General features: G+C 46.1%; 1 protein-coding gene across 3 annotated transcripts in view; it reads left to right on the forward strand.

Moving 5' to 3' along the window:
* c9orf72 (C9orf72-SMCR8 complex subunit) overlaps positions 1-9979 on the forward strand; it is a 58562-nt gene extending 48583 nt beyond the window's left edge. For 2 of the 3 annotated variants that reach the window (XM_078394869.1, XM_078394867.1), the window contains one exon: positions 7931-9979. In XM_078394869.1, the coding sequence (XP_078250995.1) occupies positions 7931-8117 (187 nt within the window). In that variant the 3' untranslated portion in view covers positions 8118-9979. The remainder of the gene's footprint in view (positions 1-7930) is intronic. The other variant, XM_078394863.1, reaches the window with a different exon arrangement.
* The last annotated feature ends 5157 nt before the right edge of the window (positions 9980-15136 follow it).

The raw sequence follows: 15136 nt of genomic DNA on the forward strand, positions 1-15136 counted from the left end.
GTGTATCCATCCCACTGTACACTTTGCCAACCTTCCTCACAGATGGTGACCCCAGTAATCTTGGTATCATCAGCAAGTTTACTAGCCAACCTGTCTACGTGTATGTCCAAGTGGACCATTTTATCCTAGTTTTGTTAAGAGATACAGCGTGGAAACACCAAGTGCGTACCGAGCAGTGATCACCCATATACGTTATGTGGTGGGGAAGATAGAAATACACTGCAGTAGTTCTATCCTACACACTAGGGACAATTCACAATATGTAAGATAGAACTACCGAAGTGGTTCTATCTTTCTTCCCACATTGCAAAGGCAGACATTATGACAGTGTGGGTTTCCCTCTGGCGTTGTGGATCCTAAACCCCTGGGCACCCCCCGCTAAGGGGTGCAGGCCTGCAGCCCAACTGGCCTCTGTGAATCCCACGAACTGCCGGCAGAACCACTGCCCCAGGTGTCCTCCATGACTGCGCAAGCCCCCGTCCCCTGGGCGCTCCGGCACACCAGCTCCACCCCATACACTAGGGACAACTCGGTGCATAGCATAGAACCAGTGCACTGGAGCACCTGGAGGAATCGCATGCAGTCACATGGAGTTCCACAGGCCAGGATCGAACCAGGGCCCCTGGTGCTGCAAGGCAGTGGCTCCACCAGCGACCCACACAAGTCAGCCAAACCACAAACCTGCACTTCTCCACAATGCAGGAGGAATCCCACTCTGCCAGACAGCACCAAGGTCAGCATCAAACTCGGCTGTCTGCCACTGTAAGGTAGCAACTTTAGCATGGCGCCACTGTGCCGTTCCATGGTATTGTGTGTTTTGTGTCCTCTACTGTTTCTTATGTAGTGTATGTTTATTGGTTGTCTTTCCGTTAGTGCTGTACATATTAACCCCCTTAATCAGTTATAGTGGACAATAGGTAATAACAGACACCATCACCCCTGTGTGGTCTGTTACAGAGGGTTTACTGTATATGTATGTGTATATATACACATACAATATACATATATGTTAAATACACACACACATATATAAATAAATACAAATTACTTGAACATAGACAGGTTGGTTAGAATATTTGCAGATTACATCACGATCGCAGGAGTCGCCGTTTGCGAGGAAGGTAGTCAAAGTATACAGTAGGATATAGATCTGTTACAAAAATTGGCGGAGAAATGGTAGTTTAGTTTAGTGATACTGCGCAGAAACAGGGCCTTTGGTCCAACGAATCCGCGCTAACCAGCACATTAACAGATCCTACACACATTAGGGACAATTTACATTTGTACAAAGCTAATTAACCTACAAACACATACGTCTTTGGAGTGGGAGGAACCCAGAGTTCTCGGAGAAAACCCACATGGTCATGGGGAGACCGTAAAAAATCCGTACAGAGAGCCACCATAGTCTGGTTCGAACTCTGGCACTGTAAGGCAGCTACTCTACTCTGCTGCACTACCATTATACTCCACTGGTAGGTGGAGTTTAATTTGAACAAGTATGAGGTGTCGCACTTTGGGAGATCAAATGTAAGGGGAAAATATACAATTAATGACATGACCCGTAACATTATTGATGAACAGAGGGATCTTGTGGTCCAAGTCCATAACTCCCTGAAAGTAGCAACACTTTTAAAAGATATTTGGACAGGTACATGGATAGGAATGGTTTAGAGGGATATAGGCCAAACATGGGCAGGTGCGACTAGTGTAGATGAGGCACCTTGGTCGGCATCAGTTGGCTGAGCCATAGGGCCTGTTTCCATGCTGTATGGCTCTTAAGTAGATAGAGTGGTATTGAAGGCATACGGTATGCTTTTCATTGGTTGGGGCATTGAGTATAAGAGTCAGGATGCCATGATGCAGCTTTGGTTAGGCTGCATTTGGAACTTTGTGTGAATTGTGCTCGCTCCATTTCGGGAAGGATATGGAGGCTTTGGAAAGGGTGCAGAGGAGGTTACCACCGTAATGGCTGAATTTGGGAATGTTATCTACAAGGAAAGGTTGGACTGACTTGGATTGGTTTTTCTGGAATGCCAGAGGTTGTGGGGAGACCTGATAGAAGTACATATATAATTATTTGAGGCATGGATGGAGTAGACAGCCAGAATCTTTGTCCAAGGACGAAAAAAATCAAATACTAGAGGGAATAGCTTTAAGGTGAGAGGGGCAAAGTTTAAAGAAGATATGTGGGGCAAGTCTCTTATACAGAGGGTGGTGAATGCCTGGAACATGCTGCCAGGGGTGTTGGTTGAAGCAAATATGTTAGTGGCATTTAAAAGACTTGAATGGGCATATAGATATGTAGGGAATGGAGGGAAATGGCTTATATGCAGGTACATAAGTGATGGTCTTGGCATCATGTTTGGCTGCACTGTTCTATGTTGTAATTTTAATTTTAAACTGTGCACAGGTACTGTATTGCACCATTGTTCACCATTTTCTTGTGCAGCAGATATCTCCAGCAGGTGTCCCCATTCATCAAGCATTGACAAAGACAGTCCTTGTTTCAATAGTGTCTATCAGAGTAAACATAATTTTAAATCCCCTCCACACATCACGATCAACCATTGCGAGTTACTAGAGTTTGCTGTATTTAGGCAATGAGATATTCGAAAGTATCTGTACTTGTCAGAATGTGATATTACATGTTCACTGTTAGTTACTGTTAGTTACTGTTACAATTTCATTTATTCTATCAACTGACTGAAATATTTAGCATTATTAAGAAGGTTGTTTTATTCAGATGAGATTGTGTTTCCTCTATTCAGTTAAGAATCCTAAATCAACCTATTTAATATACTGGTGTAGCGTGTTGATAAAGGCAAGGAGCCAGGTATTTCGGGAAGGTATATTTATTGTGTCGTGGGTCTCAGACGGGTCTAGTCTGCCGGAATGGCTTGGCGCCCAAACCTTGTCCTTATATCCCTGAGTCCAGGACCGCCTCCCGGGACTGGTCCATTCCCGTGCCGAGGGGTCGGTAGTAGTATGGCCCTACCCTTGGGAGCCGCCACAGTACCCCCCCCCAGATCCGGAGGCACGAAACGCACTGGTGGTCGCACAACCCGACCGGACCGCGTACGGTAATCGGTCGACAGAGGGGCCGGCGGAGGCACAGTTGGAGAGACAGGCGGTGGGACCCGCAAAGGGGGGCGACCTCGTGGCCGAGGCTGGGCCACCCGCACCGGTTGGTCGATGTCTAAGTGGGCCGGCTTCAGGCGGTCAATTGACACGGCCTCCTGCCGGCCCCCCATGTCCAAAACAAAGGTTGTCTGCCCGTGCTCCAGCACCCGGTACGGGCCTTCATACGGCCTCTGGAGTGGCGCCTGGTGGGCGTCACGGCGCAGGAACACAAAGGCGCAGTCCTGGAGGGCCGATGGCACGTAAGGGCGGAATGTCCCATGGCGGGACGTCGGCACGGGTGCGAGCTTGCCAACTCGTTCTCGGAGGCGCTGTAGGGTGGATGAGGGCGGTTCCTCTCGCCCCGGCAACGAGGGCACGAACTCCCCGGGCACCGTGAGCGGAGACCCGTAGACGAGCTCCGCTGAGGATGAAGCCAGGTGTTCCTTGGGGGCAGTCCGGATGCCCAGCAAAACCCATGGTAGCTCGTCCATCCAGTCGGGGCCGGCGAGTCGCGCCTTCAGCGCTGCCTTCAGCTGCCGGTGGAACCTCTCCACCAAGCCGTTTGCCTGCGTGTGATAGGCCGTGGTGTGGTGCAGCCGCACGCCCAACAGGTGGGCCATGGCCGACCACAGCTCGGAGGTGAACTGTGGCCCCCGGTCCGATGAGATGACCACCGGCACACCAAAGCGAGCAATCCAGTGCGCGGCCAACGCACGAGCGCATGTGGCTGTAGACGTATCAGCCAGTGGTATGGCCTCCGGCCACCGCGTGAAGCGGTCCACCACCGTGAAGAGGTGGGTGATGCCCCGGGACGGCGGGAGCGGGCCCACAATGTCCACGTGCAGGTGGTCGAAACGGCGGCAGGGTAGACCGATCCCTTGGAGTGGCGCCCGGACGTGGCGTTGAATTTTTGACGTCTGGCACGGAATGCAGGTGCGGGCCCATTGGCCAACCTGCTTGCGCAGACCATGCCACATGAACCGCGCAGCTACCAATGAGATCGTCGCCCGGATGGATGGGTGAGCCAGCCCGTGGACCACGTCGAACACCCTCCTGCGCCACGCGGCCGGGACGATGGGGCGCGGCTGACCTGCCGACACATCGCAAAGTATCGTCGTCGCTCCGGGGCCGAGGGGAACATCCTCAAGGCGGAGGCCAGAGATGGCAGTCCGGTAGGCGGGCATCTCCCCGTCCGTTAGTTGGGCCTCCGCCAGGGCAGAATAATCAATGCCGGGTGCCACTTCTAACACGGCATTGATGGCGGGGCGAGACAATGCGTCGGCCACCCGGTTTTCCTTCCCCTCGATAAAGCGGATGGAGGTGGTGAATTCTGATATGTAGGCCAACTGGCGCTGCTGTCGGGCGGACCATGGGTCGGAGACTTTTGCCAGGGCGAAAGTGAGCGGCTTGTGGTCCGTGTAAGCGGTGAACGGGCGGCCCTCCAGAAAATAGCGGAAGTGACGAACGGCCAGGTACAGGGCGAGGAGCTCGCGGTCGAAAGCGCTGTACTTCTTCTGGGCGTTGTCGAGGTGCCGGCTGAAGAAGGCCAGGGGGCGCCAACCCCCGTCCGTGAGTTGCTCCAGTACGGCACCAACCGCCAACTCTGAGGCGTCCACCGTAAGGGCTGTCGGGGCATCCTCCCGTGGGTGAACAAGCAGCACAGCCCGAGCCAGGGCCTCCTTCGCGCCGTCAAAGGCTGTTACGGCCTCGTCGGTCCACACGACGGTCTTACGCTTGCCCGCCAGCAGCTCGTATAGCGGCCGCATGATGTGGGCCGCGGATGGCAGGAACCGGTGATAAAATGCCACCATGCCGACGAACTCCTGCAGGCCACGCACCGAGGACGGACGGGGAAACCGGCGGATGGCGTCTACTTTGTCCGGCAGGGGAACCGCTCCTTGCGAGGACACACGGTGGCCGAGAAAGTCGATTGTGGCCACGCCAAAGCGGCACTTGGCGAGGTTTATGGCCAACCCGTGTTCGCTGAGCCGCTGGAAAAGCTGCCGGAGGTGGGCACAGTGCTCCTGCCGCGAGCGGCTGGCTACCAACATGTCGTCAAGGTAGACAAATAGGAAATCCAGCCCGCGACACACGCCGTTCATTAACCGCTGGAATGACTGCGCGGCGTTCTTGAGGCCGAACGGCATCCGTACGAACTCGTAGAGTCCGAACGGCGTGATGATTGCCGTCTTGGGTACATCCTCCGGGTGGACCGGGATCTGGTTGTAACCTTGCACCAGATCCACCTTTGAAAATATCGTGGCCCCAGCCAAATGGGCGTTGAAGTCCTGGATGTGGGGCACGGGGTATCGGTCCTCGGCGGTAGCGACGTTCAGCCGCCGATAATCCCCGCAAGGCCTCCAGCCCCCGTTTGCCTTGGGGACCATGTGGAGTGGAGATGCCCATGGGCTGTTGGAAGGGCGGACGATCCCCAAGGACTCCATTGTGCGGAACTCCTGTCGTGCCAGGCGTAGTTTCTCAGGCGGGAGTCGGCGTGCTCGTACGTGGAGGGGTGGGCCGGTAGTTGTGATATAATGGTACACCCCATGCTTGGGGGTCGATGACCGGAATTGCGGGGCCATAATATCCGGAAAGTCCGCCAGCACCCGAGCGAAATGGGAGTCCACGGACGATAGCGGGCGTATAATGGGGTCATTCAGCCGCAACGCGATGGGCTCCATCGTGGCGGAGTGGACCAAGCGCTGCTGCCTGACGTCCACGAGGAGAGAATGAGCCCGCAGAAAGTCGGCCCCGAGCAACGGCTGGGAGACGTCGGCGATCGTAAACAGCCACGTAAAATGACTGGCGCCGAAAACGATGTGGACCGTGCGGACGCCATATGTCTGGATAATGCTCCCATTTGCCGCGGTGAGGATGGGCCCCCGCTTCCCAGAACGAATGTCCAGCGGCGAAGGGGGCAGGACGCTCAGCTCCGCCCCAGTATCCACGAGGAAGCGGCTCCCGGACCGCCGATCCCAGGCGAAGAGGCGGTGAATCTGGCCGGCCACCGCAGGGACTATTGGTAGCCGGCCCGGGCGTTTTCCGAAAATGTGCACGGCTGGCGGCATTGTCGGGCTGCCGCACCCCAGCGCTGGTGGTAATAACACCAGTACCTCTTGCTGGTGCTGGCTGGAGCCTGCTGGTGTGGGACTGCAGGTGCACGACCCGCAATGGCCACGGGGGGCGATCTCGCAGGCCTCCGGGACGTAGCTGTCACTCCTTCCACAGCTCCCCCGCCCGACCGGAGAAAATCGGGCGCTTCTCGAGTGACGTTTAGCGCACTGACGTCATCACGGCGCGCCGCCCACAGCGCGTCCGCGCGCCTGCCGAGGGCCCGGGTGTCTGCAAAGGAGGCGTCGGTGAGCTGCAGGCGAATGTCGGCCGGCAGCAGGTGCAGGTACGTATATTCAAACATCAGGCACGGTCTGTGCCCGTCGAGCAGCGCGACCATCTCCTTCAGGAGGCTAGATGGGCGCCGGTCACCGAGGCCTGGCATGTGGAGGAGCCTTTCGGCCCGCTCCATTCGGGTTAGCCCGTAGGTTTGGAGCAGCAGCTCCTTAAGGGCTTCATATTTACCATCGGCCGGTGGGTCCTGGAGGAACTCCGTTACCTCTTCAGCCGTGTCCTGGTCAAGGGCTCCCACCAGGTGGAAAAACCGGGTGTTATCCACTGTGATGCCCTGCAGCTGGAACTGGGCCTCCGCTTGGTAAAACCAAACGCGAGCCCGGGTGGTCCAGAAGGTCGGGAGCTTGATTCCTACCGCGTCGACAGCTGGGGCCTGGTCGGCCTGCGAGCCGGACGGGCGGTCGGAATATGCTTTTCTGTCCATCCTAATGAATGGACCGTCGAGGTCACCAATGTAGCGTGTTGATAAAGGCAAGGAGCCAGGTATTTCGGGAAGGTATATTTATTGTGTCGTGGGTCTCAGACGGGTCTAGTCTGCCGGAATGGCTTGGCGCCCAAACCTTGTCCAGGACCGCCTCCCGGGACTGGTCCATTCCCGTGCCGAGGGGTCGGTAGTAGTATGGCCCTACCCTTGGGAGCCGCCACACTGGTTGACTTTGTTCAAAGTGAGTGGGAGTATTTGTATATACGCTCCAGGTTTTGTTGGCAGTTGAGACCTCCTTCATCATCCAGCATACGTAAAAGATGTGTATTTTAGAAAAAGCACAAAATATCTGACAAATCATCAATCTTAAAAGGCAGAGATTTCAGAATTAATTCATTCAGTTCTTTAGAGACCTAGAGTGATAAAGTGTGGAAAGAGGCCCTTTGGCCCAACGTGCCCACACCGGCCAACAAGGTGGATGAATAGGAAGGGAGCAGAGAGATACGGGCCTAGTGCAGGCAAATAGAATTATCGTGGATACCACTTCTGTGCATAAGGTTCAATGATTTAGCGCTGTGTTTTAAACATTTTCATTAAACAAAGTCTATAGAATTAAAGAAAAGGGGGAATGCTAAATTTGTGCAGTTAATCTGTTTCATTACATTTGGATATTTCTTGAAGTTGAAGTGAGAACAGTTAAAGATGCTAAGGAAAAACTACTTGTACAATTTCTCAGCAAAAGCAATTAAGCTTTCTCAGCAAGGTTTTAGTGGTCTTTTAGCATATGAATTAACTGTCAGAAGCATAGTAGAAACAACATGGATGCAAAATCTATGATTTAGAAAAGGCAGTAAAAAGAATTTGCAAAATAAGTGCACGGCAAAGCAAGTTTTCTTTTTGGGTTGATTGAATAGACACCTCATTGATTATAAAATATTGATCCTGATCATTACAGTAAACTGTTTTGTTCTACTTTTTCAGCCAGAGGGGTAAGAAGCCTTTCAAATCCTTACGCAACTTGAAAGTTGACCTTGACCTTACAGTGGAAGGTGACTTAAGTATTATAATGGCCATGGCTGAGAAATTAAAACCAGGCCTCCATTCATTTATCTTCGGGAAATCTTTCCATACAAGCGTACAAGAACGCGATGTACTAATGTCACTTTAGAGAGAAATTATGTAGAGAAAAATAATCTAAATTGTATTTTACATTAATGTGAATAATTTATTTCTTGGAAATGTCTATTTGTTACTTGTTAAAATCAATGTCCTATAACCATAAAGGATACAGAAGTTATACTCAATGCAATGATGTTTAAACAAATAAATGTATTTGTTGCCTCAAGTTCACAGCATTTACTTTTGCTTGTATATTTGTTCACACAGGCTATTTTCATTTAAAACATTGTTTCAGTATTTGCTTAGCATTTCTAAATGAATCTAACCTTAAATTACATACTTTAAGACTTTTTATTGTAAATTACTTGTTACAATAATTCCATCAATACTCAATTATTAATGATGTTTGCTTCAATCATAACATATAAGACATGGCACCACATCCATATCCATGTAGCTTTGTGTTTTCTTTGCCATGTAATGAATCTCAAATCACTTGAGCCTGTTTTGCCATTAAATTGGATCATGCGAGACCTAAATCTACTTGTACTTGAGAATTCAGGAATTACAACTGAGCCAAATTTGCTCCATTTCCCTCCTCTGCCCTGAGCAAGGAGGCTCCCAAACATCCTTCAACATTTCTATTTAAATTAAACTCTCAAGTCACCACCTTTGTTCACTCTCACAATAACACTGCTGTCCAACTATTTTCAAAGAGGCCAAAATGTTGCTGTCGATATATTACATGGTACTAGCACCTTGTGATTACTTAAGTTGGCCAATAGTATAGCTCCTGTGGGACATGTTGCTGCACTAAAATAATATATAAATGCAAATTATTGTTATAATTGGGTTTTTTGGATATTGGTACTTATTGTTTGCATCTAAGAAAGCTGGCACAAAGATCTGGTCATCTCTGATGTGGACAATATTTTTTTAAGCATGTTATAAATCAGCTCAAAGGGATCCCTAGTGAGAGCAGCTATGATGTCTTTCAGCTGGCTGGATATCAAATTATAGTGAAGAATTTGGAGGTAGCAAATAGAAAGAAAAAAAGCACAATATTTAGCTAATGTTCAAAGCATTTTCTTGGTCATTAAGAAACTTGATATTTCAGCATTTAATCTTTTAATTTTTTTAGTGTTCAAAGTTATGTGTGTGAGAGGCGTACTGTCCAAATAAATGTGTTTTTTTAAGGTAACATAATTGTATCTTGACACTTGAATCCCTGATGATAAATAGAGACATTTAATGTATTTTTTGATAGGACTACTTCATGAATATCTGATTTTATTTTTGACATTTCAACTATTTTCCCTTGATTTCAATGAACGAGGCAAAAGACTCCCAAACTTGAAGATCAGTTTCACAGAGATTGCATATTATGAAAGATTTGTTATACAACTGCATAATCCAATCTAGGAGTATTGTTGAGAATAAATGTATTTTAAAAATAAAATTCAAAAATGTAATGTTTATACTTTAAAGAATTTCATTTTTGTTCTGTTAAAGGGGTTATTCTCCACCATTGTATTTTTCTTTAACACGATATACAATGGATGCTGGAACTTGGATGACTGGGAACTTGGTTCATAAGTCATACCTTGAATGGAATATTCCTTTGATTGCTGTTTGGCTGCTTAGTGCTCCTGTGGTCCCCAAATAATTTAGTTGTCAGTAACATTCGGTGACGATGAAAAGCCTGAGAAGTATTCTGTGAAAAGTACACAAGGTAATATGGTGTACTCCTTTTTCAAAACTCCACTTTCCCTGATAATTCCTACGATTGACCAAAAATATGTTAGTTTCGTACTGGAATAGATCCATCTCACACCTCACTGGGATAGAGAACTTACAGGAATCAAAATTGGTTGAAAGAAGAAATTATAGTGCCTTCCAAAATGTTTAGGACAAAGATCCATCATTTATTTATTTGTCTCTGTACTCCACAATTTGAGATTTGTAAGAGAAAAAAATCACATGTGGTTAAAGTGTACATTGTCAGATTTTATTGAAGGCCATTTTTATACATTTTGGTTTCACCATGTAGAAATTACAGCAGTGTTTATACATAGTCCCCCCATTTCAGGGCACCATAATGTTTGGGACACAGCAATGTCACGTAAATGAAAGTAGTCATGTTTAGTATTTTGTTGCATATCCCTTGCATTCAATGACTGCTTGAAGTCTGTGATTCATGGACATCACCAGTTGCTGGGTGCCTTCTCTGGTGATGCTCTGCCAGGCCTGTATTACAGCCAGCTTTAGCTTATGCTTGTTTTGGGGGCTAGTCCCCTTCAGTTTTCTCTTCAGCATATAAAAGGCATGCTCAATTGGGTTCAGATTGGGTGATTGACTTGGCCACTCAATAATTGACCATTTTTTAGCTTTGAAAAACTTTGTTGCTTTAGCAGTATGTTTGGGATCATTGTCTTGCTGTAGAATGAACTGCCGGCCAATGAGTTTTGAGGCATTTGTTTGAACTTGATCAAATATGATGTGTCTCAGAATTCATTATGCCACTACCATCAGCAGTTGTATCATCAATGAAGATAAGTGAGCCAGTACCTTCAGCAGCCATACATGCCCAGGCCATAACACCCCCACCACCGTGTTTCACAGATGAGGTGGTATGCTTTGGATCTTGGGCAGTTCCTTATCTCCTCCATACTTTGTTCTTGCCATCACTGTGATATAAGTTAATCTTCGTCTCATCTGTCCATAAGACCATTTCCAGAACTGTGGTTGATCTTTTAAGTACTTCTTGGCAAACTGTAACCTGGCCATCCTATTTTGCAGCTAACCAGTAGCTGCATCTTGCAGTGTAGCCTCTGTATTTCTATTCATGAAGTCTTCTGCGTACAATGGTCCTTGACAAATCCACACCTGACTCCTGTAGAGTGTTTCTGATCTGTCGGACAGGAGTTTGGGGATTTTTTTTTATTATATAGAGAATTCTTCTGTCGTCAGCTGTGGAGGTCTTCCTTGGCCTGCCAGTCCCTTTGCGATTAGTAAACTCACCAGTGCTTTCTTTCTTCTTAATGATGTTCCAAACAGTTGATTTTGGTAAGCCTAAGGTTTGGCTGATGTCTCTAACAGTTTTATTCTTGTTTCTCAGTCTTATAATGGCTTATTTCACTTTCATTGGCACAACTTTGGTCCTCATGTTGATAAACAGCAATAAAAGTTTCCAAAGGTGATGGAAAAACTAGGTGCTGAAAGCTCTCTGATACCTGCATTAAGAAGGTAAATAAACACACCTGAGCACTTACAAACACCCGTGAAGCCATGTGTTCCAAACATTATGGTGCCTGGAAATGGGGGGGGGGGGGACTATGTATAAACACAGCTGTAATTTCAACATGGTGAAACCAAAACGTATAAAAATGGCCTTTATTAAAATCTGACAATGTGCATTTTAACCACATATGATTTTTTTCTATTACAAATCTCAAATTGTGGAGTACAGAGGCAAATAAATAAATGATGGGTCTTTGTCCCAAACATTATGGAGGGCACTGTATCCCTCATCTCTGTCATAAACTGGCAACCCTGTATACTGAAACAAATGTACCCTTATTAAATATATCTTGACTAGCATGCACCCTGCTTATCTCCCCTGCCCTCCAATCTTATGTTTTAATAAGATCACCTCTTATTCTTCTGAGACAACCATTAAGAAATGTCAGGGCTGGGAAGAAATACATCTAAGCAAAAAGAAGAGAAGAAAGAAGCTTTCTTCCCCTGCAAATAATAGATGATGCAGACGCAGGTCCCCAACACTCCCCTGCACCCACTGTGCTGGCCAGGATGCAAACATTGAATGCCACATCTTGGCAATGAGCAACCGCACTGTATGTCCCAGCCCACCCAACACTACCCCTTTTTGACAGCCTCTCCATACCAAGGTGTGTGATGATTTATTGCTGTGAGAGTTCTAGTGGCGCACAGGCTTTTGCACCAGCTTCTGGCACAGCAGGATGTCTTTTTAAACAACGGAAGGGGGTCTGCGTCCCTGTGATTGGACGAGAAATGCAAGTATTTTATCACAAATTAGGACTCTTGTGATTCAATACAATATAGATTGCAAATATATTTATGCCTTTGTATTTACATTTATTTAAGTATTAGTTTGACATAGTTTTTCATTTTCAACATGAATGTTATGGTCCCTCAGAGGATCCTTTACAATGAGATCATTACATAATGATCAGACCTACAAAATCCTGTCCTTGGTTGGTTCCGCAGGATGCCATTCTCAGAAGTTATCCCTATCTACCTTCACAATTTTAACTTGCCCAATTGATAAGAAAATTGAATTTGCTCATATTGCTCTATCTTTGTTGCAAGCCTTTGTTCTTTCTTGATTTGTAGTGACTTAAAATTACAGACTTCTCCCACAAGTGATGACCTTTCCCTTTCTTTGTACTTGCAACCAGCTGACTGCCAGTCATGTTCATATTTCACCCCCACTGATCTCGTCTTTTTATTAACAGAGCTATCTTAGTTCTTAGTTCTATTTGCCTATCCTTTTGAAATGCTAAGTACCCATAATACCGATGTCCCAGCTTTGGTCATCTTGCAGCCAGACGCTGTAATGGGTGTCACTACATACCCATTTTTATTTCAACCAACAAATCATCTGCCCCGTTGCAAAGGCAGTGTTCATTCAAATAAAGGACTACTATTTTTTGCTATTTTACCATCATTCCTTCCTCTGACACTATTTACTGATATTCTCTAATGTTTGTGTACTCTGTACTTTTCTAATTGTCAGGTTTTCATTACCTCTTCTGCTCCCTGATACTATCACCTTGATCTTTCTCTTTGATTTTCTATGTTTCCACTCAACAGATCCCTTCTTCATTGCTCCAACCCCACTCATGATGCCTTTATACTTTATGGGCAATGCCTTGTATGCATTCCGATTACTGGCATTGCATGATCTGAGTGGTCCAGGACGTATGCGGTGCACGGAAGAGTTTCCATACTCTCCTAGTATTGATGGTTTGGTGTGCCACAGTGTACCTTATTAGGAAAACCTGCCATGGAGAATTTGCAGAAGGTTGTTATCAACACGAAGACTTCCTGACATGGAAAAATGTTGATTTAGCTAATATACATAAAAGCTGCAAATCCCAATTTCTTGAGAACTAACTATAATTGTCATTTTTTTTGTCAAAATACTGTTTACTTCCTCCCCAAAGCACCAAAATGAAGACATCTGATTCTTTTTATGTCTATTAAAAAAAAAAGATGAAGCACTAACTGTCCCTCAAAAGAATATTCACATAAAATTATAGCATTTATGGATAGCTCAATACCTCCAGGGTTTTGCATATACATTTTTGGTGCTGTAGTGATAGCTCTTATACATGAAAAAATATCTTTTTAATGTCATAGTCACTTCATCTCTTCAGTTTTGACTGCACTGGAAAACTGTGCAGACTTGTTTTAAATTAATTCCTTATTAGTATTCATTTCTGTGACTCACCTGCTGTGAACAGCTCCCTCCCCTGTGCATAACATTCAGGAAATGGTATGAATAATGTGATGTTCATTTGTAATAAACATACAGCAATCAGTATGTGTCTTACAGAACTTCGTTTGATGTGATTATTATCTTCAGTAGCAAAATATATCAATATTTTATGTTAATTATGTAGCCAAATCTACAGGGAAATCAGATATGCTGTGAGCTGCACAGAAAATAGGCTGCAAATTGGCGTTATATGGAACAGACACAATGTGCAACTGCCCAACAGTTGACCACCTGCTTAATTAGGCTCACTTGCCTTAATTTTAATTGGAGTTGTGATTATTAATATAATACAGCCACATGGTTATCCATTAATATGTGTTAGATACTGATATGTATCATGATTTCTGTATGTTGATGTTTAGTGTATTACTGTATGAAGTTTGTACTGCATGGGTTTGTATTGCATATGGGTTGTACCCTGTGACCGCATGGGTTTTCTCCGGGTGCTCCGGTTTCCTCCCATATTCCAAAGATGTGCCAGTTTGTAGGCTGTGTAGGAAAGAACTGCAGATGCTGGTTTAAATCGAAGATGGACACAAAATGCTGCAGTAACTCAGCGGAACAGGCAGCATCTCGGGAGAGAAGGAATGGTGACGTTTCGGGTCGAGACCCTTCTTCAGACTGGTAGGTTAATTGGCTTCTGTAAATTGTCCCTAGTGTGTAGGATAGAACTAGTGTAATTGTACTAGCTGGTCGGCGTGGACTTGGTGGGCTGAAGGGCCTGTTTCCATGCTGTATCTAAACTAAACTAAAATCTGTGGCTTAGTTACTAGCAATTCCCCTCAGGTGTGATTCGATTATGTTGATTTGTGTCCAGCCCAGCAAAAATAATGTGCTGGCACCCCTGTGTATTAGCACTTTCAATTTAGTATATGGTATGCACCGCAAATTATCCTCGGCATTGGGGAGACTAAGAGAAGACTGTTGTTTATGGGAACTAGTTCTGGACAAATAGACTACCCCTTATCTTACTGCACAGCATTGACTATCTTCCAAAGGGATTTCATTAGCACCTAAGGAATGTAAGTTTTTTTTTGGGGGGGGGGGTCTGGATGTTAATCTTTCACATTTTCTTCAATTAAAACTTCCATTGTGGGAGAGTCTTGTTTGGTTAGATGAGCAGCAACTGCCAAGAAGTACTTCTCTCTCAATGTTTTCTTTTAGAATGACTGACTCCACCAATAGAGTTGATGCCAATATGTTTCCCTTGATCTATACACTAAAATATTTCTGTCACTTTCATATGAAATACAATAACCTTTTGCCTTTGTACTGTCTGAAGAAATGTCAATAGTCTCAAAAATTAGTGTATTCACAAACCTTGACATCCCTATCCCTCAAAAGATCTTAGATGAGATTGAAGGTGAGCCAAAAAAGGTTAAGAAATCCTTTTACTAGCTGAGCAGATCGTTCCAGGCTGAATGATGTACAATACACTGCAGTTCTCCAAAAGACATTCTATGTAAAGAAAATTTAGAATATCTTCCTCTCGGGATAAGCAATGCTCCTGCATGAGTATCATCTTA

This window comes from Rhinoraja longicauda, chromosome 3 (assembly GCF_053455715.1).
Source record: "Rhinoraja longicauda isolate Sanriku21f chromosome 3, sRhiLon1.1, whole genome shotgun sequence".
Lineage (NCBI taxonomy): Eukaryota > Metazoa > Chordata > Chondrichthyes > Rajiformes > Arhynchobatidae > Rhinoraja > Rhinoraja longicauda.